We start from the raw sequence: 25,985 nt of genomic DNA, 5'->3' as shown, positions 1-25,985 counted from the left end.
GAAGGTTCTGCACAACCAAGGTCCCGCCTACATTAACCACCGCGTGAACTTCCACCAACCGTCGAGCCGTCGAGAAGTGTACGCTCTGCCTCTCTATCATTTGCCCATATTCCCTGCATCTACCGTAGCAGAAGTGGAGGACGCTACTTCTCCCGCATCACAGCAAAGTCCCAGAACAGCTTCCCCACACACTTCCGAACCATTACCTCACTTCCGGAATTCTAAATGGCCCTCATGACCTGGCTGTTCAAATAGGCCTCTGGGACCTGCAAGCGCCTGGATACCGGGTGATTTGCCATGCTTAATAAATCGCCGAATTGATTGATTGCTTGAAAGCTTTGATGTACAGTTCAGTCATTAGTTCTCTGGTTCTCATCATATTTGCGCTTCGCATAATGGACCATTCAACATTCGATTGTACTTTACCTTGATGGCAGCATTGAGCGACTGCACACAATGAACGGGATCCGACAGCATCCAGGTGAGAAGCAGGAGTACGTCGACAAAGAGCAGCGCCGCCACCATCCCCAGCAGCTGGAGGTCTTTAATGATCTGCAGGAAGAGCAGAGGTCATTGAGAACAGCCATGAATGGCACACACCGCTCGGTTCACCAGAGACCCCCATTCTTCAGGTTCTGCACTCCTTCATCATGGACATTCAGCACACACGCATCATCCTCATAGTTCAATACACTGCGCCTCATTAATAGTCAGTATAGACTGATCTCATGCATATTCAGTGAGCTCACCTCATTAATTTTCCAGGCAAGCTGGTCTAATTAATATTCAGCATACAAACCCATCATTTTGCAGCCCACTTCTCTTTTTTAACAATCAGTGCAGATCGATGATATGTGTATTCGGTGGAAGCTCCTCATTAATATTCAGGAGCAGCTTGTCTCATTCATATTCATCATAGAAACGTATCGCCATCATTGGGCAGTGCACCGCTCCTCATTCACGCTCAGGACAAATGTTCTCATTCATATTCAGCACACACCTCATTAATATTAAGTACGATTGCTCTCATTGTTATTCTGTCATTGGGCCGCGCACGGCACGCACTCCTCACTGTCATTGGGCAGCGCACGGCACGCACTCCTCACTGTCATTGGGCAGCGCACGGCGCGCACTCCTCACTGTCATTGGGCAGCGCACGGCACGCACTCCTCACTGTCATTGGGCAGCGCACGGCGCGCACTCCTCACCGTCATTGGGCAGCGCACGGCACGCACTCCTCACCGTCTTTGGGCAGCGCATGGCGCGCACTCCTCACTGTCATTGGGCAGCGCACGGCACGCACTCCTCACCGTCATTGGGCAGCGCATGGCGCGCACTCCTCACTGTCATTGGGCAGCGCACGGCACGCACTCCTCACTGTCATTGGGCAGCGCACGGCACGCACTCCTCACTGTCATTGGGCAGCGCACGGCACGCACTCCTCACTGTCATTGGGCAGCGCACGGCACGCACTCCTCACTGTCATTGGGCAGCGCACGGCACCTCATTGATACAGTAGAGTTCTCATTCATATTCCTTACACACCATTTGTTAAAGTTCCGAACTGGCTGTGCTCATTAGTATTTAGCATCAATCATTGGGGAGGAAGATAGCAGGCGGCGTCCTCTTTAGTGGGTCCTGGCTGCTCTATGGTAGCCTCATAGACAGGTCCTCTCACAGGGCGCAGAGGCCCTGTGCCAAGGGAGAGGGGAATACAGAATTTTCACTCATTCGCTCAGTTAGATAATAAGTGAACCGAGCTGTGAAAAACGTATTTTTATTTATGATTTTCAACATCAGTTCTTCTATTTGTAATTCCCTGAATAGTTTCTGATCACGAACTTTGGTGCCTTGCTGACGTGTTTCAAAGTCAGCACCAACAGACTTATTTTGCTTGTGTCTATTCACACCTGGTGTTGACATACCTGCCCTTTGCCCGTCTGAGGCTGATCTAGCAATGTTTATACTTGATTGCTCAATTGTCTGCAGTTGTAGGAGAAGGAAAAAGCAATGTCAACTTGTAAAAGTTTATGCTCGTTTGTTCGATTGTCTGCCAATGTCTTAAGGAACAAGCAATGTCCACTGATAATATTTGTGCTCGTTTGTTTGATTGTCTGCCAATGTCTTAAGGAACCAGCAATGTCTACCGATAATGTTTGTGCTCGTTGGTTCGATTGTCTGCCAATGTCTTAAGGAACAAGCAATGTCCACTGATAATATTTGTGCTCGTTTGTTTGATTGTCTGCCAATGTCTTAAGGAACCAGCAATGTCTACCGATAATGTTTGTGCTCGTTGGTTCGATTGTCTGCCAATGTCTTAAGGAACCAGCAATGCCCACCGATAATGTTTGTGCTCGTTTGTTTGATTGTCTGCCAATGTCTTAAGGAACCAGCAATGCCCACCGATAATGTTTGTGCTCGTTGGTTCGATTGTCTGCCAATGTCTTAAGGAACCAGCAATGTCCACCGATAATGTTTGTGCTCGTTTGTTTTATTGTGTGTTAGTATTTGAGTATCTGCACCAAACCTTAACATTGTTACCTCGTTAGGGATTGTTCCATCTGTAAATATTTTGCACATTCCCAGCCTATGCCAAATGTATAAATAACCTAGCAGAACTGTGCAAGTTGTCCACTCTTGTCATAGCCACCTGAGCGCTGTGATTATGTGCACCAGCGTGTTACTATTAAATACGAGTTGCCTTGGAAGACCTCCAACTACTGGCTTCTTTATTTTGGAAGTGGAGACTAGAAAATAGCGATTTCCACAATTGGCTACCACGAAGGGACCTTGCTGAGAGACATCCAACAGATTTAAAGACTGTGGTCATGGAGGTGCGACCTGGGACCGACTGATCGTGGGGCGCCCTGTAATTTAAAGAGACCAAGTTTCTTAAGCAGCTGCCACCTGAAGTCCCTAACAAGCCTCCTGACTTGACTTCTCCGGCTGAGGTCCCTGACTGATCCTTTTGGAGTAGGCGTTTTTTCTAAGGACCAGTGGCCATACGTCAAACAGATGAAAACAATTGGTGAGATTGTTCTGTTGTATTGGTATCGGAATTCTTTGTGGTATTAGAATTCTTTTGTATTGGTATTGGAATTCCTTTTGGTATTGGAGTTCATTGATATTGGAATTCTTTGATTTCTAGAAGTCTTTGGTATTGGTAATGAAACATTTTGGTATTGGTATTTATAGTCAAGCCCTTAAAAAACAGCTAGATAATTGTATACTAGCTTCTTTGTTTTGGAAGTGGAGACTAGAAAATAGCGATTTCCACACAGCTGTCAAACTTCTCTAGATTCACAAAGTTATATGTGCAATCTAGCAGTATCAAAGCGGATGCTCCATGTCTTCCTGTGGGCGCATCATGTCAATGAAGTGCAGAGCTGCTACAACATAAAGTTACTCACTTAGATTCAAAATATTTAAAATTGAGACAGAAGAGTAAATAAACTATTGTTAAGACTTAAACAATACAAATGCCTCAGAGGGATTAATAAACAGTAATATATATTGCTAATTGAATCTAAGCCCCTCTGATTTACCACTGAAGTATGACATTTTTGAATGAGTCAATAACGGATCTTATTATTTCTCTTGTATCAATACCCAGATTCTTATCCACCATACTAGATTGTCCTAGTACTTCTTTAATACTGGTAATGGGGCACAAGACGTTGGGTTAGTGGAAAATAAGATATTGCGTTTTTCCTCAATTTAAGTTCGTAATTTATTAAACAAAGAAATATTAATTGTTGGTGTCTTTGTAGGTGCATTTGTACTACAAATGTATTTTTCTTTTAATATGAATATTCTTTTGCATTTATAAGATAATAGAAATGTAATTATAACAAAATTATTTGGTTAGATATTTTTAGAACACTTTGCTCTTTAAAAAAGTACTTCACATATGTCCGAAGTGTTTTAGGGTCCAAATAGTAATCCATCAATTTAACATGAACATTTTAGACCACTGGTTTATTCAGTAGAAACTAATTTTGTTTTTTCAACTATATCTTGTATAAAGTACACTAAACCCCCAGAGTATCTCAAATTAAGTGTGAGGGCACTTCCAAGTGTATTTCTTTACATATAAAGATAATCTGACTAATATTTGTGAACTGCAGAGGAATTGTAGGACAATTGTAGACAATTTCAAATACACTAAAATGAAAAGTGAAAAAAGAGTTTGGTTAAGTCTGTTAGAAGTTAATTGGAAAGTACCAGAGGTTTGAATGCTATTATCATAGGGTGATTTAATCTCCCTGTGATAATAGCATTCCAGTCTTGAGAATACTGATAGCAACACTTTGACTAACACCCAATTCCCCCATTGCAACGAAATGGTAGGAAGAACTATTAAGGTGCCGATTCCGATCATGGATAAACCGGGTACGAATCGTCGTACGGAGCATTTTCTCCATACGACTCGTACCCGGTAAATAAACCGTACGAACTAGCAAGTACGATTCGTACAGGAATCCTATTTCCGTACGAATCGTACAAAAGACCGTACGGCTAAAAGACACGTACAAGTCTGATCCGGGACAGCGCGAACGCGACGTCCGTACGGATTTAGGCAACATTGTACGGACCAGCAAGTACGATTCGTACCTACAGCACTCCGCACGGCTATTTTTTTACGGGAGCCAAAAAGTGCCGGAAAAGCTAAGTACGCTGCGATGCATGACGAAAAGGGGGCCCGGTACGCGACGTACACGCCATCAACCACATCGTACGTGTCATCATGTACGGTGCCTACCCCAACATTGCATATGTACAGTACGTACATACGCGCTGGCGGGGTACGCACCGTACATAGGCCAACCGTGCGTATGTACGGTGCGTATGTCCGCACTGTACCCCCCACCCGCGTATGTCCGCACCGTACCCCAGGCGTACCCCAATCTTCGCGTATGTACGGTCCGTACATACGCGAGGATTGGGGTACGCCTAGGGAACAGTGCGAACATACATGGGTGGGAGGGGGTACGGTGCGGACATACGCGGGGGGGTTCGGTGCGGACATACACGGTGGGTACGGTGCAGACATGCGTGGGGTGGGAGGCTGGGGGGGCCATACGACTCGTACCCCGGGCAAAGTTCGATCCGTACGGGACGTTTTCCATACGCTTGTGTATTCGGAATGCCGTTACGGATCGAACTTGTGCGCTCGGACTTCAGTTTTATGACTCGTACGTAAAACTGTCCGGGGACGACTCGTAGACCTTTTCCCGATACGAATCCGTATGTATTTTTTTACGTACGAATCGTACTTCACCGGTTGGACGGGACTTGTACGATTCATACGTAAAAAAATACGGATTCGAGTCGTCCTGGAAAATATTTTCCCGGATCGGAATCGGCCCCTAAGTGTCTGTAAAACTAAGGAGCTAGTCATGGCTCAAAACCAGATTTATAAATATTGAAATTCAGAGTACCATGCTATCTTAAGCAATTGACAATACATTTTGGAAAGAATTGTTCTAGCCTTTCTCCTCCTCTTCTATTTAGTCCTTTTTTGTATTTATTAAGATTCATTCAAATGGTTTCAGAAATGCTGATTTTTCTTCTGTGTGAGATGTGTTGTGTTTATACGGATTATCTTCAAATATTTTTAATGTCCTAGGTTATTGTGCAGTACCGTGGTGCAGAGTTCTATGCTCAGACTGATTTCATTACGGTCAGTAGCCCATTTCCAGTGCAGACATAAGGCAACTTGTCTGATTCTCACCACACGTTTATCTGGAACCCGCTGTGTGAAGACTTTGTATAACCTCCAGCTCTTGCCAAGGATGGGCCCAAAAACCAGTGAGACGCCGAGGTACAGCATCCCAATCCTCATCTGAAATAATAAAAAAACGCTGTTTTTACAATCACTGAAATACATTTCCAGATTTTTTGTATCTGTAGGTAATGAATAAAATATCTTAACAGACTCTTGGCGTAACTTGGTTTTAGGGATATCTGGGGTGTCTTTTCAGGGCATGCTTCTTGATTGGTTTGTAAAAGAGCCTAAACTGTGCCAATATCTGACCTGTTTTACTTATTTATTAATTGATTTAAAACTGTGAATAGTAACAGAGTTGTTGTGTTATGTTATATTGATTTGTATAGCATACTACTCACCCGAGAGGGTATCCAGGAGTCAACACATATGATGAGAAAGCGCTATGCACTTGAAGAATAAATCTTCCACAAGTGGAAGATTTTCCTAAGATGGCCATATGTGCAGAGGACGGCCTTCATGGTAAGTACGAGGTATGTGTGAAAATACTACGCACACTGTAGAAGGTGCAAACACTTAAACCCTCTGCCAGGCAGGGGAATATAGCAAGAGAAAAGGCATTTATGACGTTCAGTAGAGTTTGCAAATACCCTACTGGCAAAATGTATGTCAGAGGTATATAAAGCAATGGCAGCAGTACAAAAAATATATATAATAATATATAAGATAAATATATGGACAACCATGAAGAAGCAAATAAGGCACTCCACAGTGCTTGAGGGCTAATGCTACAACAGCTTAACAAACTTCTATAGACAGTGACTGAGTTGGAATGCTTGCTGAGCTGGAGGTCGGCTGAAGCAGCGTCCCACAGAAAACAAAAAGAATCCCCTAGGTTATATATTTTTTAACCTATCACCTTATGTAGATTAAAGGCGATGTGCATGCTCTGCAAAGTAAAGGAAAAAATGTAAAACATTTATAAAATTTGTTACAGCAATACATCTTTAAAAAACATTCACGCACACATGAATATTCTTGAATCCCCGTATTTCACTATAATGTGGAAGACAACAGATTAAAATTTAACACAATCTACCTCATCATTATACATAAAATAATCAATGTTACTTATTTCACTCATATAATACACGGAAGGTAATAAGTGCCAAACAATTCCCAATGTGTTTCGGTGTCCTAGAGTCATACAAACCACCTTCTTTAGGATGACATTGATAAAATCTTTGAAATCTAAATGCACATTTGTAGCTCCTCTTGAATGATCAGAGTAAGGGACGCTATCTGACAGTGTAGTTGGACCAAGACATACTGGTTCTCTCAAGAAATTGGGACATCCATTCCAGGTTTTGGGAAACAGTTGTAGAGATACCAAAGAAAGTAGATATCCATAAAACAAACATATTGCAAGCATTTTATGAAAAAACAATTTTCCCCTACAATTACACTTCTGAGAGCTCTGGTGTGCTATGTGTTATAGTTCAGGCTAGAGCTGTTACTCTCTTTCAAGAACTCTGGTGTATGTGTCCTGCTACCACAGGACAAACACCTTACCATGGAAGATGCTTGCACCAGCCAGCAAGTATCTTAGGAGATGTATGTAGTCATTATCTGTCAACTGGTGTCTCTTATAAGCAATGCCAGCTCTGTGTATATTTTGGAGAGTCCCAAAGAACCTTACTAGGAAAGGGATCAGTGGAAAGATGGGTTTCAGACATATCTTAAATTTTGGGGAGGAGACATTTCCATGGTAATAAGAGAATTGGTTAATTTGAAGCAATGTTTGGGATAAAGGGATAAAGATTTCCCCAACACATTTCCTTTCCCCAGTAGTTGAGTGCTAAAGAGGAGAATGGTCTTGATAAATAGGACTGGCCTATGCACACCCTAGATGAAAATTATTTTACCATGAAAAATCAAGCTTAGAAAGGCACATATGCTCTGCGAGACGTCAGATGTCATACAGTGTTATGTAGCTGAAGTGCGAGGTACTGGTGCAACCTTTAACTACCATGAATTTCAGGATGAGATGATAAGAGATCAGTTAGTACATACAGCTAATAACAGCAATATTCAGAAACTATTGTGGGCCAAACATCTTGTTTTAGAGACCGCCAAGGAAATTGCATGTAGATTTCAAAATTCTTCCAAAGAAATTTAAAGAACTGTCCATAGCAAAGAAACAGGGACTTGGGCTGAAAAAGGGGTAATTCAAGTGGTTAAACCTCAAGAGTACAAAATATCATGCAAGGGTGCAAAGGAGGGAGAGATGTTACAGATTTGGATTCTAGGGACATGTGGCACCAGATCTCTCGTTGACGACTGAGACACACATGAGTAGGAAATATAACAGAAAGGGACAGAGTGTCCAAGGGGAGACATAGAACCTGTAGGGAGGGGTGTGAATATGATTGAGGATAAGGAGATTAATGAGGATGGAGAATTTGTACTTTAAGTTGAAAAATATTCTGGAGAAGGGATTTTTCCCTTTTGCTGTGTGTTAGCAGGAAACACATTTTTGAAAAAGTATCCAGTAGACCATTTAAAAGGCTGATATCAGTCTGAAAACACCTTGAGGGGTGCAGTGTCATCACACTTCCAAGAGGTGATGGCCTGAGGGCAGGATGATAGGATAGCGATAGACAGAGGCGGACGTATGGGGACCAGTGCAGCGGAGGAAGACAAGCATGTCTGCTGTAATTTTATACACACAGGGGGTCTAATGGGAGTAAGAAACCCAACCAGACATGTACTGCTCCTTAAATAATGGAGCACATACAAAAGTACGTCTGGTGAAAAGGGGAGGGATATTATTATTGTATGTGGGAGAATTCTTTCTCAAAGACAAGAACCCTCACACACCTGAGGGTGGCATACTTCATCATTGGGTTTCCTTCCTCACACTTGCATCAAATGGTGCCTGGTGTGGGCTGTGACTCTCCAATGGAGAGGAGCTGAGGTGTTTTTTGTTGCAAATGAGCGCTACATATGGGTGAGAGGTAGAGTGCTATATATATATATATTACCTACTGGCGGTCGCCAGTAGGTAGTTATAGTTAGGACCACGTTTCCATAGGAAATCCGCAACATTCTATTTTGAATAACTTTGGCGCCGGTTGACGAATCCTCGCGAATTTTTCAAAATAGGTGGGGCACTACGCTCCGCTCCTACCCTGAAAGTCTCGGGGGGATTCGTCAAGCGGGGGGCTGAGATAAAAAGGGGGTCCCAAAACGCGTTTTTCCCATGCATTTTTCCATAGGACCTTTAGACACAGCTACAGCCCGAACGGCTGAACAGAATTACTTGAAATTTGGCAGAGAGGTAGTCCTCAGGTCAAGGAAGTGCCTTTTGTAGGTTTGGTGTAAATCTGTTCAGTAGATTCTTAGAAAATAGCCTTTAAATCAATCTATATATCTGAGCCAGCTTACGGTGCGCTTACGGTGCGCTTACCGTACGCGTACGGTGGCGTGCGCGAGCGCGATTCTGATTGGCCCTTAGATCTTAGTAAACATTCGAATCGGTCGAAACCAGGAAGCGGCGGCCGCCATTTTCTCTCTCGCACTCTGACAGGGGGTTGAAAAACAAAGTGCAAATCATGTAAAGGGTCTGTTTACACAGCTACCAAGCACCTAGCCATGTCGAGGGAGTCCCCAACGATCCCCCAAGTGAAAAAAGGCAATTTTAATTTTTTCGAAAATTTCGCCGATTACGCTTACCGTACGCGTACGGTAAGAAATAATAATAAAAAAAAAAAAATATCAACATTCTCCCCACCCCGTGTGCAAAAGGTGCCCGAAGGGAACTTTTTGTGCAAGGTTCATCAGAGATAAACAAAACCTATATTTTACCTGTCACAACGATGCTCATCATATGACCTCCATGTGCGCACGGTGCGCGAAGCGCATCGTGCGTTCATGGCCCATCTAGCGTAACGTGGGCACGCGGTGCGCGAAGCGCACCACGTGCTCACTGTGCGCGCACGGTGCGCAAAGCGCACCGTGCGCGCACGGAACGAACTGCGTTAAGTGGGCGCGCACGCCACAAATGGCGTAAAGTAACTTAGCATTTAAAAAACCGTACAAATTCACTGAAAAAACCATAGGTTTCACACACGTTATAGTTAGGAATTAGCATTTAAAAAACCTTGCAAATTCACTGAAAAAACCATAGGTTTCACACATGTTATAGTTAGCTGGACATTTTACTGATAAAACACCAATGAAATGCCCCCGTTATAGTTACTGTAGGCAACTATAACTCACGCGACCGTAATCCTCTGCTGATGACATATGTGTCTTTATGAAAAAAAAATATTTGTAATATATGTATAGCTAAAATTTAATGGAAGAAGACATGGGCAAATAAGTGTCTAAATACAGTATTAGCATCAGCAGAGGATTACGGTCGCGTGAGTTATAGTTGCCTACAGTAACTATAACGGGGGAATTTCATTGGTGTTTTATCAGTAAAATGTCCAGCTAACTATAACATGTGTGAAACCTATGGTTTTTTCAGTGAATATATATATATATATATATATATATATATATATATATATATATATATATATATATATATATATATATATATATATATATATATATATATATATATATATATATATATATAGTGTGATGACCAGAAAAGTGACAGGGAGTTTGGAAAAGAAATTCCCTTCATAAGTTCAACATGTTTCCGCTCTAGGGTGACCCAGTTCTGGATTCGTTGGGCATTCATCAGGACCAGTTTGTATAGTCACTCTCAAAGACAAACGTAAGTATAAAACCTGGAGCTGGCCTATATGTAGGGGCCCAGGTGATACAGAAGATGGCCCACAGTTTCTTTGTTTGGGGTCCACCATCCTACTAGATTGTAAAAAGACAAAACATAAGTTTAAAATCTTTCAAGAACATATCAACAGACAAAAGTCCACAAGCAAAATAATGTGCATAGACCTGAGTAAGAGGGTGCCCACCACCATTGGGCACAATAGTGATGTGAACGGAGTGATGAGTTTTCTTACCCATAATGTGGGAATTCTGCTCACTCTCACGCCTTAATATGTCACCTAGACTGTGAAGCTGTACAACACAATTAAAAACAAAGTACTATCAGAATGGATTTATGAGCGCGCCTAGCAGGCATACATGGGGCAATCATATCATCTGAACTATTTGTATTGTTTGAGAAATGCCCAACACTCCTCAAACTATGAATTATATTCATATTAACAAAGTAAAGCTTAAAAAAGGTCGTTGTCGCACCATGATGGTCAACAAGTTCCTATGTGAGAGATCTCACTCTCAACCGTTCCTTCAAAGCAGTGTCACGTAGTGGCCACAATAGATGAATCAATTTCTGTCTGGGTAAAAGTCACAGATAAGCAGTATGTGTACGCGTAGTGGATGCTGAAGGACTGAAAAATGCTGATAGCCAAAGCGAAATATGCGCATAATGAGAATGCAGTGGAATTAAGTCCTCTTCCTAAAGTTTCATTGGGCATATAATGCTCCAACACTGACCCTCCATCTATATAGGCCAAACAATGGTGCCGGGTAGTGGCAAAAAAAGTGCAGCGTGGTCCTCTCCAGGGCAGGTAATGCTGTATGCGCTTCAATCAGAGCATATAACTAACCCTATGGGGTTGTGATCCAATCACGGTGAGGGGTGTGTGGCTGCTACTACTCTGCGAGAGTTGGGATGAGCTGCAAAAGATTGGCTTAATTTGGACTAATAAAAGGGGAATAATGGTGATCCTATCCTCGTCGCCAATGATGATTAATAATGATGAAGAAAGTGGAGTAGTAATTTCAAGCGGGCTTATTCAAACCGTCATCAATTCAGTCAGAAACAAACGAGAACAGTTGTATTTTGATAGTTGACAGCTGGCTACTAGAGTGTACCAATGTAAAAGGTAGTGGTGGTGGGAATAGGGAGGGGGAAGGAACCATTGGAAAGAGAAGGTATACAGGGAAAATACAGTAGTTGTGTGGAACTAAATTATGTTATCTCTGTGTCCACCATATGCGTCTTCTGTATCGTGTCTTTATCCTTGGCGTGTTTTTGATTTTTTTATACTGACATTGTATTATGATGGAGAAGGATGTGTTGGATTTTAACTATGTATTAGATCACCTGCAACTCTCTAAGAATCTAATGCTTATATTCCGTGGAATTATAGGACTATTCGTCGCGGACTCGCCTTCCCAAATGAACGTCAGTAAACTTGTCTTGCAATACTAATGCTGCAGGGGATACCACTTCTTTTCACCAGGCCTCCCTGTGATTTAAATTTACTTTCAGATGTAAGTAAAGTACAGAATGGTGACTGCGTTGTTCAGTCCACTGGTTGGACACAAACATTTTTTTTCTTTTTTTTTTTTTTTAAACCGTTTATTGCAATCTCAAATATATACAGGTAGGGGCCTACAACCTTCTGGCCGGCCGCTAAAGTGACGATAACAAATGACATACATACAATGAGGCACTTAGCTTTACATAGACACTAAGGCAGGAGGTATCCACAACGCGGGCCATATGGCTCTGAGCCCACAATACGGTTTCATTTTATACAACACAACAACATAAATAAACACACACCCGCAAGGCAACCCACGATCGAAAGTGACAGCACGTGCTCCTCAAATGGGGGACCCCAAACCATCCACTGAAAACCCCCGAGAGGGGAAGGGAAACAGGTCTGGGACCGGGAGAATACTGTGCTCGGAACTGAGGGAGGGAGTAAACTAGGGGGATGGAGCTAATGAAGCGGGAGGCAACAACGGCGGCTCGCAGATATCCCCGCGGTAGGCGTTCCAGGGGCCCCATATCTTCACCCATGCCCCAGGCTTACCCCGCGCCACATACACCACCCTTTCTCGGAACATGCACCAATCCATGTGTTCTTTCCAGGCCGACACCGCCGGGGACCTCTGGGATCCCCACAGCTGTGCAACGTCCCGTTTAGCCACCATATAGCCCAGAGTCACCCATCGCGTCTGCGGAACCGAGTAATCGGTCGGTTCCCACACATTCAGCAAACATCTCCTCGCTTCAGGCAACAGCGCGACATGCGTAACCGCTCGCAGGACCTCATGCACACCACGCCAGAATCGCTCCACCCTCGGGCATTCCCACAAAATGTGCAAAAAGGTCGCTGAAGCACCACACCCACGCCTACACAATCCGTCCTCGGCATAGCCCATACGCAGAAGCCTTGGCCCCGTCATGTACACCCGGTGGAGTATCTTAAGCTGGACGAAACGAAGGCGAGCCGGGATGGCCACCTCCTTCGGAGAGGCCACCGCGGAAATCCAGTCCTCGTCGTCCAACTCCAGCCCATCGGCAACCCAGGCCTCGCGGAGGCCAGTCAGTAAGCCCAAACGATCATTTATCAATTTCTTGTAAATGAGGGAGATCGTGCTGTCCGGAACATGGCCATCTAGCACTCGATCCTCCAGGGGGGAGGACTCCGGGATGGAGGCCACGTCTGGGAAGACGGAGCCCAGCGCGTGTCGGACCTGCAGGTACCGAAAGTATTCACTGCCCCGCAGCTGAAACTCCGCCTGCAACGTCTCGAATGTTTTAAATCCTCCCCTCGTCCAGAGATCCCCCACTGTACTGATGCCTATAGTGTCCCACTGCTCAAAGCCCTTCGAGGTCCACAGAGAGCCCAACCTCTCAGACGCATACAGCGGTGACGCCGGGGTCAAACGGTCCTTCCAGCCCATAGCTGCATTAGCCGCGTGCCATACTCGCACCATGACACGCGTGGGTCCCGTCAAGCGGGAATCGGGCACACTAGCGTAGAGCGCTCGATTGTAGTCGCCACCGGGCAGGAGCATCTTGTCCATTTCAAATGCCGGGTTTAGGGCGGGCCCATAGAGGCCCTGATTAATTGCAGCTAACTGGGAGGCCCAGTAATACCGTTTAATATCCGGGAGGGCAATCTCTCCGTCGTACCACGGGAGCGTCAACTTTGCCAAGGCTATACGCGGCCTCCCATCCCAGAACAGGCGGCGCTGTAAACCTTCCACTTCACGGAAGTAGCGCGCTGGGACCAAGTCCATAGTGTTCTGGAGAGCGTACAGGAAGCGCGGCAGTGACATCATCTTGAACAACGCCGCCCGGCCGAGCGGCGAAAGTGGCAAGCGCCTCCAGCGCGCGACATCCTCCTTCAAGCGCTGGAGGGGGGGAAGCAAATTTCGCTCGTAGCGGGCCACCGGGTCCAGCGTAATGTAGACACCCAAGTATCGAAATCCCTCCGAGGCAATCTGGATCGGACAGCCCCGCGGGAGGACAGGAGCCTCCCCGGAAAGCACATAGACACAGGATTTAGCCCAGTTGATGACAAGGCCTGAATTGCGGCCAAAAGAGTGCAGAACATCAACCAGGACAATCAGTGATTTGCGCGGGGAGGCTAAGTACAAAAGGATGTCGTCTGCATAGAGAGACACGCGGTCCTCACACTCAGGGATCCAACGGAGACCTCGGATAGAAGGGTGCCACCGCAGCCACTCTGCCAGGGGTTCCAAGGCCAGTGCGAACAGGAGCGGCGACAGGGGGCAACCCTGTCGCGTGCCCCGTCCCAGCCCGAATGGGGCCGAGACTCGACCATTCACCACCACCTGCGCAAGTGGGTCCGAGTACAACAATTTGACCCAGCTGATGAAACCCGGCCCGAAGCCAAATTTCGCCAGCATCGCCCAGATGTACGGCCACTCGAGTGTGTCGAACGCCATAGTGGCGTCCAAAGACGCCAAGATGGCCGGCTCCCGCACGAACGGAACACGCGCTAGCACGCCGTGCAGGCGTCGCAGATTAAGAGCCGTATTGCGGTGGGGGATAAAGCCGGACTGGTCTTGGTGGACCAGGTCGCCCACCACGCCGACCAGCCGGTTGGCGAGCACCTTGGCGAGGATTTTAGGTTCCGCATTCAAGAGCGAGATAGGCCGATAGGATGTGACCCGATCTCGAGGTCTCCCCTCCTTGTGGATGACCACGATGGTAGCCAGACGCTGGTCCGGCGGGAGGGAGCCCCGCAAGTGGGCCGCAAGGAACATTGCGCGGAGGTGGGGTGCCAGTACATCCGGTCGCAGCTTGTATAATTCGATGGGAATGCCGTTCGGGCCCATGGCCTTGCCAGAAGCGACCGAGCGGATGGCAAGGGCGATTTCGTCCGAGGTGGGGGCGGCATCCAGCAACTCCCTGTCCTCCACAGAAAGGGAGGGGAGCGCGATGTCACGCAGCAGGGCATGGGAATCCTCCTCCGAGCAGGGAGAAACCGGGGAATATACCTCGCGGAAATAATCCGCGAAGCAAGAAACAATGCCTTCCGGCTCAATGACACGCACACCATCCGTCCTCTCAATCAGCGGGACCACACGACTCGCTCTCTCCTTCTTATCCAACCACGCAATCAACTTGCCCGCCTTATCACCCACATCATACAATCGCCCCTGTTGCTCTCTGCTGAGGCCCCTGGCCGCCTCCGTGACGAGGGCCCTATAGGCCGCCTGCTTAAGGTGCAGAACGTGGAGCGCAGCGTCAGTCACCCCACTCCCCAAATCACCCTCCAGTTCAGTAATTTCGGCCTCCACCCTGGTCACCTCCTCCTGTGCGCGCCTCCGGGCATGGGAAATAAAGGAGAGGGCCTCCCCTCTAAGCACTGTCTTGAAAGCCTCCCACAGGGAGATAGCCGACAGGACTGACCCCACATTCTCCTCGAAATACCGTTGCAAGGATTTAATCAAGTCAGTGCGAATAGTGGGGTCGCGCAGGTACCAAGCGTTGATTGGAGCTACCCTGCCCTCCCCCCTCGGGAAGACATCAAAGTGCAACAGGAGCGGGGAGTGATCTGAAATGCCCCTCGCCAAATGGCGCACCTCCCCCACCCTCCCGGCATAGGCCGCAGGGACAAGGATATGATCAAGCCGCGAAAGGCTACCATGGGCACCCGAATGGAAGGTGTACTGCAGCTGAGTGGGATGCTTTAAACGCCAGCAGTCCACCAATCCCAGTGTGTCCAAAAGGCCCGACAGCCACGCCTGTGCCCGGGGGAGGTCCCTAGGGGGATAACGATCCATAGTCCCAGAGACCACCGCGTTGAAGTCCCCCCCAGCCACCAGAAGCCCCTCCGGAAGGTCAAGAAGGAGGCGTCCCAGGTCCGCAAAGGTGGTGGACTGTAACCCCGGCGGGACGTACACTGAGACAAAGACGACTACTTTGCCCTCCATTCTCCCCACCAAAACAGTGTAGCGTCCCCTCTCATCATGGCGCACCTCGTCTATTTCTAGCGGGAGCGAGGTCTTGACCATAATGCCCACCCCTCGTGAGCCTGACGTAAAGCCCGAGTGGGCCACCAAACGATAACCACGTCGATTCATGGCACAAAAGGAGTTACCAATAAGGTGTGTCTCCTGCAGAAAGACCACATCAGGCGAAATCCGTTTCAGATATTGCAGGACCACACCCCGCTTAATCCTATCCCCCAGCCCGTTAACGTTCCAGGACAACAAAGTCAGGTCCCTACCCCCCATCACATACAGAAGCCATCATTTGTCCCCCCGAGAGCAACTCAAAAACACCAGTACAATAAAGGGTTTGCCTTGCGGTAGAAACGAACCACACCCCACCCCAACCCACCCATCCCAACAGAACTCCCCCCACCCTGCACCCCTGCATGAGCCCAAACAGCCCCCCCAAAGTGCAGTGTGCCTGTCGCCCCATAGAAAGAAAACTAACTAGTCCCCCAGAGGAGGAGGGAGATCCCCCAAGAGACCCCGCACGACCTCCACAGGAGGGGAACTTACCCTAACAGTCAATGGTGACAATGGTGACAATAACACAGCCCGGAGCAAGGCCTACCATTAGTCCCTTAGTCCTGACCCGGCGGGCCCTCCCCACCAACCGCACCCCCCCCGCCCCCCCGGCCCCGATCTCCGGGCAAAGTGTCCAGCCAGTCCCCGGCCGCCTCGGGACGATCAAAAAAGTGCGTGCGGCCATCTACCTCCACCCTCAGCTTAGCTGGAAAAAGCATCGAATATTTGAGATTCAGGTCTCGTAGGCGACGTTTGACACCCAGAAAGCTCAGTCTCTGCTTTTGGACCGCCGGGGTAAAGTCAGGATAGAAATTAATATCCATGTTGTCAAGTCTGACTGGCCCTTGGAGCCTAGAAGTCTGCAGGATAGCGTCTCTGTCCCTAAAATTGAAGATCCGGGCGATGAGAGGCCTCGGAGGGGTGCCGATCTTAGGCCTACCCCCGGGGACCCTATGGGCCCGTTCCACTGCAAAGAATTTGCTCAGCCCCCGAGGCTGTAGGTGGGTGAGGACCAGGTCCTCCACGAACAGATCCGCTGCCTCCGCCTCTCGTCCCTCCGGCACCCCGATAATGCGGACGTTGTTTCTCCGGGCCCGACCCTCGGAATCCTCCAGACGACGATTCATCAGGGCGCTCGCCTGGCCAAGCCTGCGCACCTCCTGTTGGAGGGCCGCCACGTCAGTTGTGAGGCCCGAGGTAGAGTGGGCCAAAGAATCGACCCGGTCATTCGTTTTAGACAGATCGGCTCTCACGAGGCCCACGTCCACGAGGACCGAGTCGATCTTCTGCGCCAGAGTGTCAAAGCGCTGGTCCACCGAGGCCTTCATCTCGGCGATGGCGCCCATGACGTCCCGGAGGGTCAGGTCCGTGGGCGGAACAGGAGCATCAGTCGGGCCCGTGGGGGACCTACGCAGCACCTCTGGAGATCCCTTCTGGAGGGTGTAGCGGTCCATGTTATTGGATTGTTGGGCCGTGCCACGACGGGTCGACTTCACCTTGGCCCGGTCGCCATCTTGTTTTGTGGCCATGGTCGCAATCCCCAAATCGAGCCAATCTCCTCAGAAAGGGGGCAGACAATCGCGTTCAAGGGCTCCGGGGGGGGGGCGACCACCGCCCCTCAGGACGGTTCGCAGCCGGCGGGCCGGCAGGGCAGCCCAACGAGGCCACAGCACCGCACACCGCCCCGCAACCCAACCTCGCCTGGCAGCAAGGAGGGCGCAAAAGCGAAAGTGAAAGTGCGGGGCACGCGAGCCACCCAGCCTTGCCCGCCGCTGTTGTTCACTTTGTGTCCGGATCGCCCCACAACTCCAATACGGGGGGCCGGCGTGGAGAAGGCCGCAAATCTCAATCGATGCTCCTGCCGGTGTCCGAGGTCCGATTTAAAAACGGAAAACGGGCGTCACCTCTGCTCGGGCTCACAAATACAGTCCCCTCATCTGGGACAGGATTCTGTCAGGATTTATGCAGGAGGTCGCGGAGGTCCTCGGGAGCCTCGCACCTACGCGGCCATCTTGGTTGCGCGCTAGGCTCCTCCGACACAAACAGTTTTTGAATTGAAAGGCCATGGCCAGACATTGGACCGGGATGGTGGTGGGGTATCCAGGATAAAGCTGGGGTTCAGAAGTGTCTTCAGAGGGAGTGAGTGTGTTTTTCAACTCCAATAACGTGTACACCCTGAATATTTTGACCCCAGAAAATCGATGAAACACAATATCGATGACAAAGTATATTAAAAAAATATAAATTTGTCAGTAAATGTGGATTTTTTACACCCAACTCAAAATATAGGTATCTAAGCGGTACATAAATCTTCAAGGTACATAGATTATTGGAGTTAGGCATAGTAAATCTATACTTCCCAATTCACTTTTACCTTCCAATATTTTCACCCTTGATATTCTGTCCTCAATACTCTTCCTCGATCACGATAATCTGGCGGCCGATATACAGTAATTCTATCTTCCATCGATAGTGTGACCTACAGCCAAGCTGGGATTCTCTATTGTGGACAACATCTTCAATTTAGATCTTTCTTGACAACCGGGGTCCCTGAAAACTACATCATGGACCCAAAATCTTCCTGTGACTGTGACCCTGAAGGGTAGAAGTGTGAGAAGGTTGAAGAAGTGGGACGATGTCCCATCATCTCCGCACTCTGGGTGGGTTTACCAAGCCCATGCACCCCTGAGTATATAAGACAGGATCAAAAATAGAATCCGGGTCTATACAAGACGGCGTTGAAAAACGATGGCTATGAAACTTGTGTCAATCTTAATGTGTCACGAGCTTTGCATATATTTTCCAGCAGCTCAACATGGACCTGTTTTAGAAACAATGAGCCATATTAATGGGTTCTCAAGATGAACATCTCGTGGCATTTGCCTGATCTTTTCATTTAACTTCTTTAAATGTGTAAGTGAATTAATTCTCACACCCAGCCCAATAGTCAATATCTAGTTACCCTTGTGGTGATTACCCACCTGGACTAAAGTCTCTATGGATGCCCCGGCTGCCATGTTGTGTTCTTGGATGCCGAAGAGGTAGCCGCTGGCATACGTCAGGCCACTCCCAAGCAGGGTCACCACGTTCAGGTTAGGGCTGGACATTTTCACAATCCTACAAGAGAGCGGCAGAGAAGAAATGCACTGAGGTGTTTAGAGGGGTGAGGTTTTGAACATTCAAGGCAGTGTTAATGTCATACTTTATAGCACACAGGGGTTTTCATTGGCACTTTCATACTTCCTGTTTTATCATGGGTAACATGGACCAAGGAATTAGCACAGGCTCAGAATCCTCTTTGCAGTTTGTCTTTTGTACCATGTAGCCCCAAGGCCTAATCTTTGTATCTAAGGACATCACTAGCATGCGGCGGCCTTGCCACATAACAGGGGATAGAGAACAAGAGAGTTACATTTTGAATAGAAGGATCTGTGATGTCTATGTTGGTAGTAAGAGTCCAAGAGGAGGAAGAGGGCATACTGGTCAGGACTAAGTGTGGGTAATACTCTGGTATCATACCCCGTGACGGAATGTCACTATGGAATGGCACTGTGGCACTAAAGAGGTACAGTCTGCTGCCACCAATGTTCCATTTCTAGGTATGACAGCAAAATGTTCAAACACAAAAGGAGGGACACATTCAATGGTGTTGGCTGTTTTAGCTATCTTGGTTGGCTAAAATGCTCTATAACTTCAGCCAATCAGACTGCCTGAAAAGATTCATCACATGACGGAGCATTAGTAAAAACGTGGAGTGCACTGCAGTCCGGCTGACGGATTGTGAGGCAATTCCATCCATTTGAGCTCTCAGAAAATGTTCTACCCGCTTCTAGTCAGGAGTTGCAAACTAGCAGCTTCAGTTTACACTAGCTGAAGTGGGGTTTTGTCATGACATTAAATGGCTCATCACAGCTAGGAGCTACAGAGGGTATGTGCCAAGCCGCCCTCCACTCAATAGTGCAGCTATAAAAATACAACCCTGTGCGGTATAGTGGAGGCAGGTACGAATGCCCTCCGCCTCTAACTCAATTTTAAATATTGCTTGGGACATCTGGTTCTTCGCAATACACGGGTTTCCTTTCTCTGATGGGAACAGTAAATATCTCTTTTTCTTGATCTGTTTCCTCTTTTTCTTCACTGGACTTTAATTTCTTGACTCTTGTGAGTGGGCAACCGATGATGAGAAAACGTGGGCATACTGGCGAGAACCGGCTGGTAGCCTCCCTGGTGTTGCGTACGTGAGGTGCCCTCTCACTTTCACCTTCATTATTTTCTTGAATTTTTTTCTTGAGTATTCTTTACTTTTCTCTGTGGAGGTGTTGGATAACGGTGGGCTGTTATTTTGGTTGATTTGGAAATTTGAGGGGACTAGGACTACATCTATCTGGATGCAATACCAGTAGCTGAAGAGAAATAACGATTTCCATGAGCTGTGTAGGTCCTAAAGTAATAATAAAAATTATATCCCCTCCCAGTGCTAAGCCTTGTTTGGTTTAATGACATTAAATGGAACAAGTTAATGAGTTTACCACTTGGCAAGGTTGTCCATCTGACACCACATCCAGAGTATTTTTTCCTGTCCAGCACTGTCTTGTGCATAGACAGTCCCACAACATTAAGGGCACTGACCCTTTAACTTCCACATATGAAAACTCACTCTTCCGGGGGTTCATGTTAAAAAAATGTAAAAAGTGGCACCTTGTCTAACATATTGCTTTGTAAGCACGTCGTCACTTTCTTTTGTTGCCACCATGACTTCTGCCCTGGAGGCGGGAGCAGAAGCTAAAAAACTCTTAATCCTTAAATATGGTGGGACCCCGCTGAATCCTATATAGGTGATCGGAAACCTGCAGAGACACGGGATGGTAGATCCCCCTCACCCTTTAGAGTTGATAGGAAAAGGATCTTGTGAATCAGAGTCCTAAGAACTCTGTGGAAACCCTGAGCAAGTGCTGTTTCAACGCCTCTTCTCATGGTCTAAGGCCCAGGAGATGAGATGGAGAAGCGTGAAGTGAGGCACCAATGTCCGCAAGACTCCGGGCCCATACGTCACCATGAGAAGGGGAGGGCCAGCGCCTTTGTCTCGTGACATCGGGAAGCAGAACCACAAACATTAGTAAGAATCACCACCAGTGGTTCTTGTTCATTATTACCTACCCTAAGATGATGGTAAAGATGTATTAAGACTGGCTGCAACAAAGTAAACTTCGAACCAGCTTGTGCTAATCATCACACCTGTTAGAGGCGTTCAGTTAATAAATTCTTTATGTCTGCCTTTGTCTGAATCATTGGTTCTTTTTCGCATGACTGTGTAGGTTTGTAGTTGCTGATTTTAGCATCTTCCACCACCTCGGTGGGATTATGCCTTGTGTGGGGTCTGCACTCCCTACCTTGAGAGCCAGGGAGGCTTCTTGGAGCCTCTAGCGAACCACAAACGGTGGACAGGTGATTTGATGGTATTGGATAAGCCTAGTTGGAGTGTATAAGGCCTCAGGGTTATCGTACACCTCTACCCTGCCAGTCCCTTCCCGAGTGGGTGAGATGTATCATTGTATTTGTGGATAATATGTGTTGACTGATTGCCGCAAATAACCAGAAAATCCCTGAACTTCTCCTATGAGACAGAGTCAAACGTCTCGCAAGTCTCTGCTGCCATTGGCTTTTTAATGAAGCGGTAAAAAACATGGACCCACCTTAATGATAGGGTTTAAATTCCTCAAAGGATTTGAGCTAAAAATCTGTGACATGACTTTCTTTTAGAAAGTTCTAAGATGGCAGCTGTATCTCTTTAAACGTTCAGCATGTGGTGCAGGGATCTAGGGAATTTTGAGATGGTTAGACAGGTCAAATAGATCTATTTCGATACAGCATCAACTAAATCTTTCTGGCCAATCACTTTCCTTGAAATCAGAACATTTCATGAATATAACCAATGCTTATTGTTTTTCAGTAGATGCAAGCCAGGGCAAAACTGAGAGCCCCAAAATGCTTCAAGTGTTAGCCACCTCTGAGCCAAATCCATATCCTCTCACCAAGCCACATATCAACCATTCAGAAGTTAGCCTAAGTGCACCACCTCCACAGGCTCAAAACACTGCATTAAAGCCACAGAATGGGCAAAGAAGCCTCAAAACTGGGCAACAACCCCGAGCAAGAGGCAACTCTTTACCAAAGCAGTACGAAGCATGCGGCAAAGTTCTTCAGCCACTGCGCACACAAACTGCTCTACAGCGCTCCAGGACATGTGTAGTAACTTGAAAGATGGCAGGAGAGCTCGAGGGAAGTCAAAATAACCATACACAAAAGGGAGTGTACTCACATTTAGACCCTGGAGGCATCTGTCCTGTATCAATTAGACATGTACTGGATATAATGGCAGGATGAGAACTAGTCGGGTTACTTAGCCATGGGGACCTCCCAGAGCACCACCTGGGAGCCTTGTGGAACTCAACACACCTCTTACCTGTTATTCTTGAACCGTATTGTGAAGGCGAAGAAGAAAGCAGCCAGCAGCAGTCCGCAGGTAAGGAGAGTACACAGGGCGCCCAGGAGCAGCGCTGAGATCCTACTGCTGTCCGTGGAGGTCTGCTGGGGGGGATGAAGAAAGGGGAGGGAGAAAAGTAACAATTTTCTATTACAAACTTGTTACTATTCCATGAGAGAGATGTAAGCTGTGGAATAGGTTAGGGGGGAGTGAAGGGCAATAACACACATTTGTAAGAAATCTTTCACAAACACAACTCACAACCTATACACAAATAGAAAAGGACGGTGTGTGCATATTTTAATCTTCACTCTTGTCAGACTTTAACAAATACAAAAACATTTAAACAACCCACACACATCCATATCAATGTCCAAAAATTAACAAGCTCAAAATGGAATTACAAACAAACACAACTCACTCAAATACATTCTAGAACCAAAATGCAACCCAATCACAATTTACATACAACCATAATAATACCAGAAACACTTCTCAAGCACAATGCATGCACCAAATACAACATTTACATCAAAATATTACTTGTGTCAAATGCAGATCGTGTCCAAACACAATCAAAAAGTGAAACACGCCACACAGAATCATCCAACCCACAACTCAGATATCTGACTTCCACAAAGAACTATCGACACAACTGCAATCCAACACTGCCTGCAACTTTATTGCAAGCCACAAATCCCAACAAACACACCTAAAATCATACAGATATAACAGTTCACCTAACCACAAGCCATGACTCAAACACCTCCCACAGCAAAAACAAAGGCCATACACATCATGACTTCCAAACACAACCCACAACGTGAACCTCACCTCCAATATTAACCACTAGTGATTGGTATTTCACCACTGCTGCTCAGACACAACTCAGTTCACCATTAGAGCCCTTAAGCTAAATAAAACCCAAAACAATACAAAAAAATGCAACTCAAACCCCAAAAACAAAACCCAAAGACAAGTTGCCACTCAAGCACAACTCGAAATCAAAATGCAACATTCAGCACTCTGTACACCAAGACAACTGTTTGATGGCTTTGATCTACGCCAATCAGATGCATGGCACTGCACTGGTATACAAAAGCCAGTAAAAACAATGGTAAAAAAGAGGAGACAGGAAAAGGAGCTGCTACCAAAGTTTCAGTTCACTGGTGTGACACCCGGAGAAATGAATGGACTATCAAACAATGTTAAAACAACCTGTCACAATTATGATCTGCTATCCAATCCTGTCACCCACACAAAAAAAACAATTTGCATAGCTGAGCTGGTCAATTGCTTGTTTAACTGGGGAGAGATGCCAGATTCTCTAAACAAACATCAGTGTCAACTCCTGTCATAAAAAGACTTCATTAGATCCTGATTACTCTACATACTCTGGCCCTACAGCAGAGCTATTCAAGGCTTTCATGGGCCATCACCTGTGGCTGGATCTCCTGAGTCAAGCTTTAGACGTCATCAGGGCACTGAGACAGTCTAGGCCTCACTCATGGAGGGTGTGCTTACCATCACTGATAAAGGACACCTTTCCCTGTTGATGTTTCTTGGTCTGTCCACCACATTGAACACGGGGGACTATGATTTACTATTTGATCGTCTTATGACACAAGCTACCATTTTGGATGCAACCTTGAAATGGTTTCAATCTCTCCTTATGGACGGACAAAGAGTGTGACGCTTGGCCCTTTTATATCCTCCGAGGGGAGGTTTGAGTGCGGAGTTGAACAGCATTCACGCCTTCATCACTACTATTCGAGTTGAACAGCGTTCACGCCTTCATCGCTACTGTTCAATGGGTACATCTAGCCGCTGGTTTTCATCCTCAGGGACAGAGATCTGAATTACCACTCATTGCAGATGACACTCAGGTGTATCAGGATAATACCAGGCCCAAAATACAGCTTTGTGTTTCCAAGACGAGGCCTATAGCAATTGGTCTCAAACTGAATGGAGCAAAAACCGATATGTGAATTATGGGTCCCAGACAAAGGTTATAGAATAGAGATGCACTTTTCCAACCTCCTTCTGGGAAAGTAACACCCTTTGAAAAAGGAAAACAAAGAAACTGGGATCTGAGTGTTCTATAGGATGCTGAACTCAATGTTGAGGTCTCTATTGGATTAATAGTTCGATTGGCATTTTTCAGTCTTTGACAGTAAATAAAGGCATTGCCTTACATTGATGATAATAAAAATGCATTACTGGTTGGTTAATATATTTTAAATTGCTATTAAATAGCTGGGTCCATCTATACGCAGCTTCAAACTTTTAGTCCATGACTGTGCACCTTAAAACCATGGACATTTTGAAAATGAGGACCTGATTTAGAGTTCGGTGGACAGGTCACTCCATAACAAACGTAAAGTATATCCCATTTGCTGTATTACAAGTGTATTATGTCCAACAGCCTTTGTAATAAGGCAGATGGAATATCCGTCAAGTTTGTGACGCGTTTGTGATGGAGTAACACTTCCGCCGAACTCTATACCAGGCCCTAAATTATCCTTTATTGAATTTCATCAAACAAGTATTGATTTTACATTTTCTCCACAATCAATTTCTTGTGCTGTCATTCTATAATATTGTCTCACAAACTCATTTCATATCTCCAACAATGCTTTTCGGACAGTGGGTCCTTTGTCAGGGAGGGATGCATCCTGATCACAAAGGTTCGATCTCACTCGTATATCGAAGGAAAGACTGCGATACGACAGAGCATCCCAGTCTCGACTGCTCAGCACATTGAGCAGTGCATCCAAGGGACCATCTGTCTGTCGACAAACAGTAAGCAGTGTATTGTGTATACACACTCAGAGTGGCGGGGGTACCTTACTAGCAAGTCAAAAAGGATTAAACAAGGAATTAACCAGTATTTTAACAAAGGAATGCACTGTGGGGGCCACAATTGAATACATTAGATCTTTGAAGCAGCCACTCACCCTCTTTTGAAGAAGATACTCCCAGTGGAACACTGCTCCACGCCCTAGGCACCAATGGACAGGGCATCTGAGGACACTTTCATCCGCTCAGCTCTTCAGCCTCAGAAACAGCTGTCGGCCCACCCACTATCCCTTACTAAGAGACTGCACCCCTCTAATCTCCCAAACCATCACAATTATTATCAACAAATCATCCTCAGATGGTTCATGGCCAACGCCTTCAAATCGGACATCTAAGTATGGTCGTCTTCTCAGACTAAAGGCCCATCACGACTGTCACGCCAACAACTATGGAGCCAGCTGTTGCCGACAGTCTGGCCGACACCTCAATAGCCTCCTCAATAACAATAATAATAACAATAATAATAATAATAATAATAATATAATAATAATGTGATTTCCAAAGCGCATAGCTACCTCATTGGAGGTGTCCCAGAACTAGGTACAGGTGTCCACCAGCCTCAATGCAGTTTTCAAA

At 46.4% G+C, this 25,985-nt stretch overlaps 1 protein-coding gene across 1 annotated transcript in view; it reads right to left on the bottom strand.

Moving 5' to 3' along the window:
* Positions 1-25,985, bottom strand: part of GPR156 (G protein-coupled receptor 156) — a 202,652-nt gene that overhangs the window by 53,960 nt on the left and 122,707 nt on the right. Inside the window, exons 3-6 of the mRNA XM_085621048.1 lie at positions 22,530-22,654; positions 19,048-19,183; positions 5,735-5,845; positions 427-552 (exon numbers count right to left, since the gene is read on the bottom strand). Coding sequence (XP_085477174.1) covers positions 427-552; positions 5,735-5,845; positions 19,048-19,183; positions 22,530-22,654 — 498 coding nt within the window. The remainder of the gene's footprint in view (positions 1-426; positions 553-5,734; positions 5,846-19,047; positions 19,184-22,529; positions 22,655-25,985) is intronic.

Source organism: Triturus cristatus, chromosome 8 (genome assembly GCF_964204655.1).
Source record: "Triturus cristatus chromosome 8, aTriCri1.1, whole genome shotgun sequence".
In the NCBI taxonomy this organism is placed as follows: Eukaryota; Metazoa; Chordata; class Amphibia; order Caudata; family Salamandridae; genus Triturus; species Triturus cristatus.
Note: the sequence above shows the minus strand (reverse complement) of the source record. Positions and strands in the feature narration are given on the sequence as shown.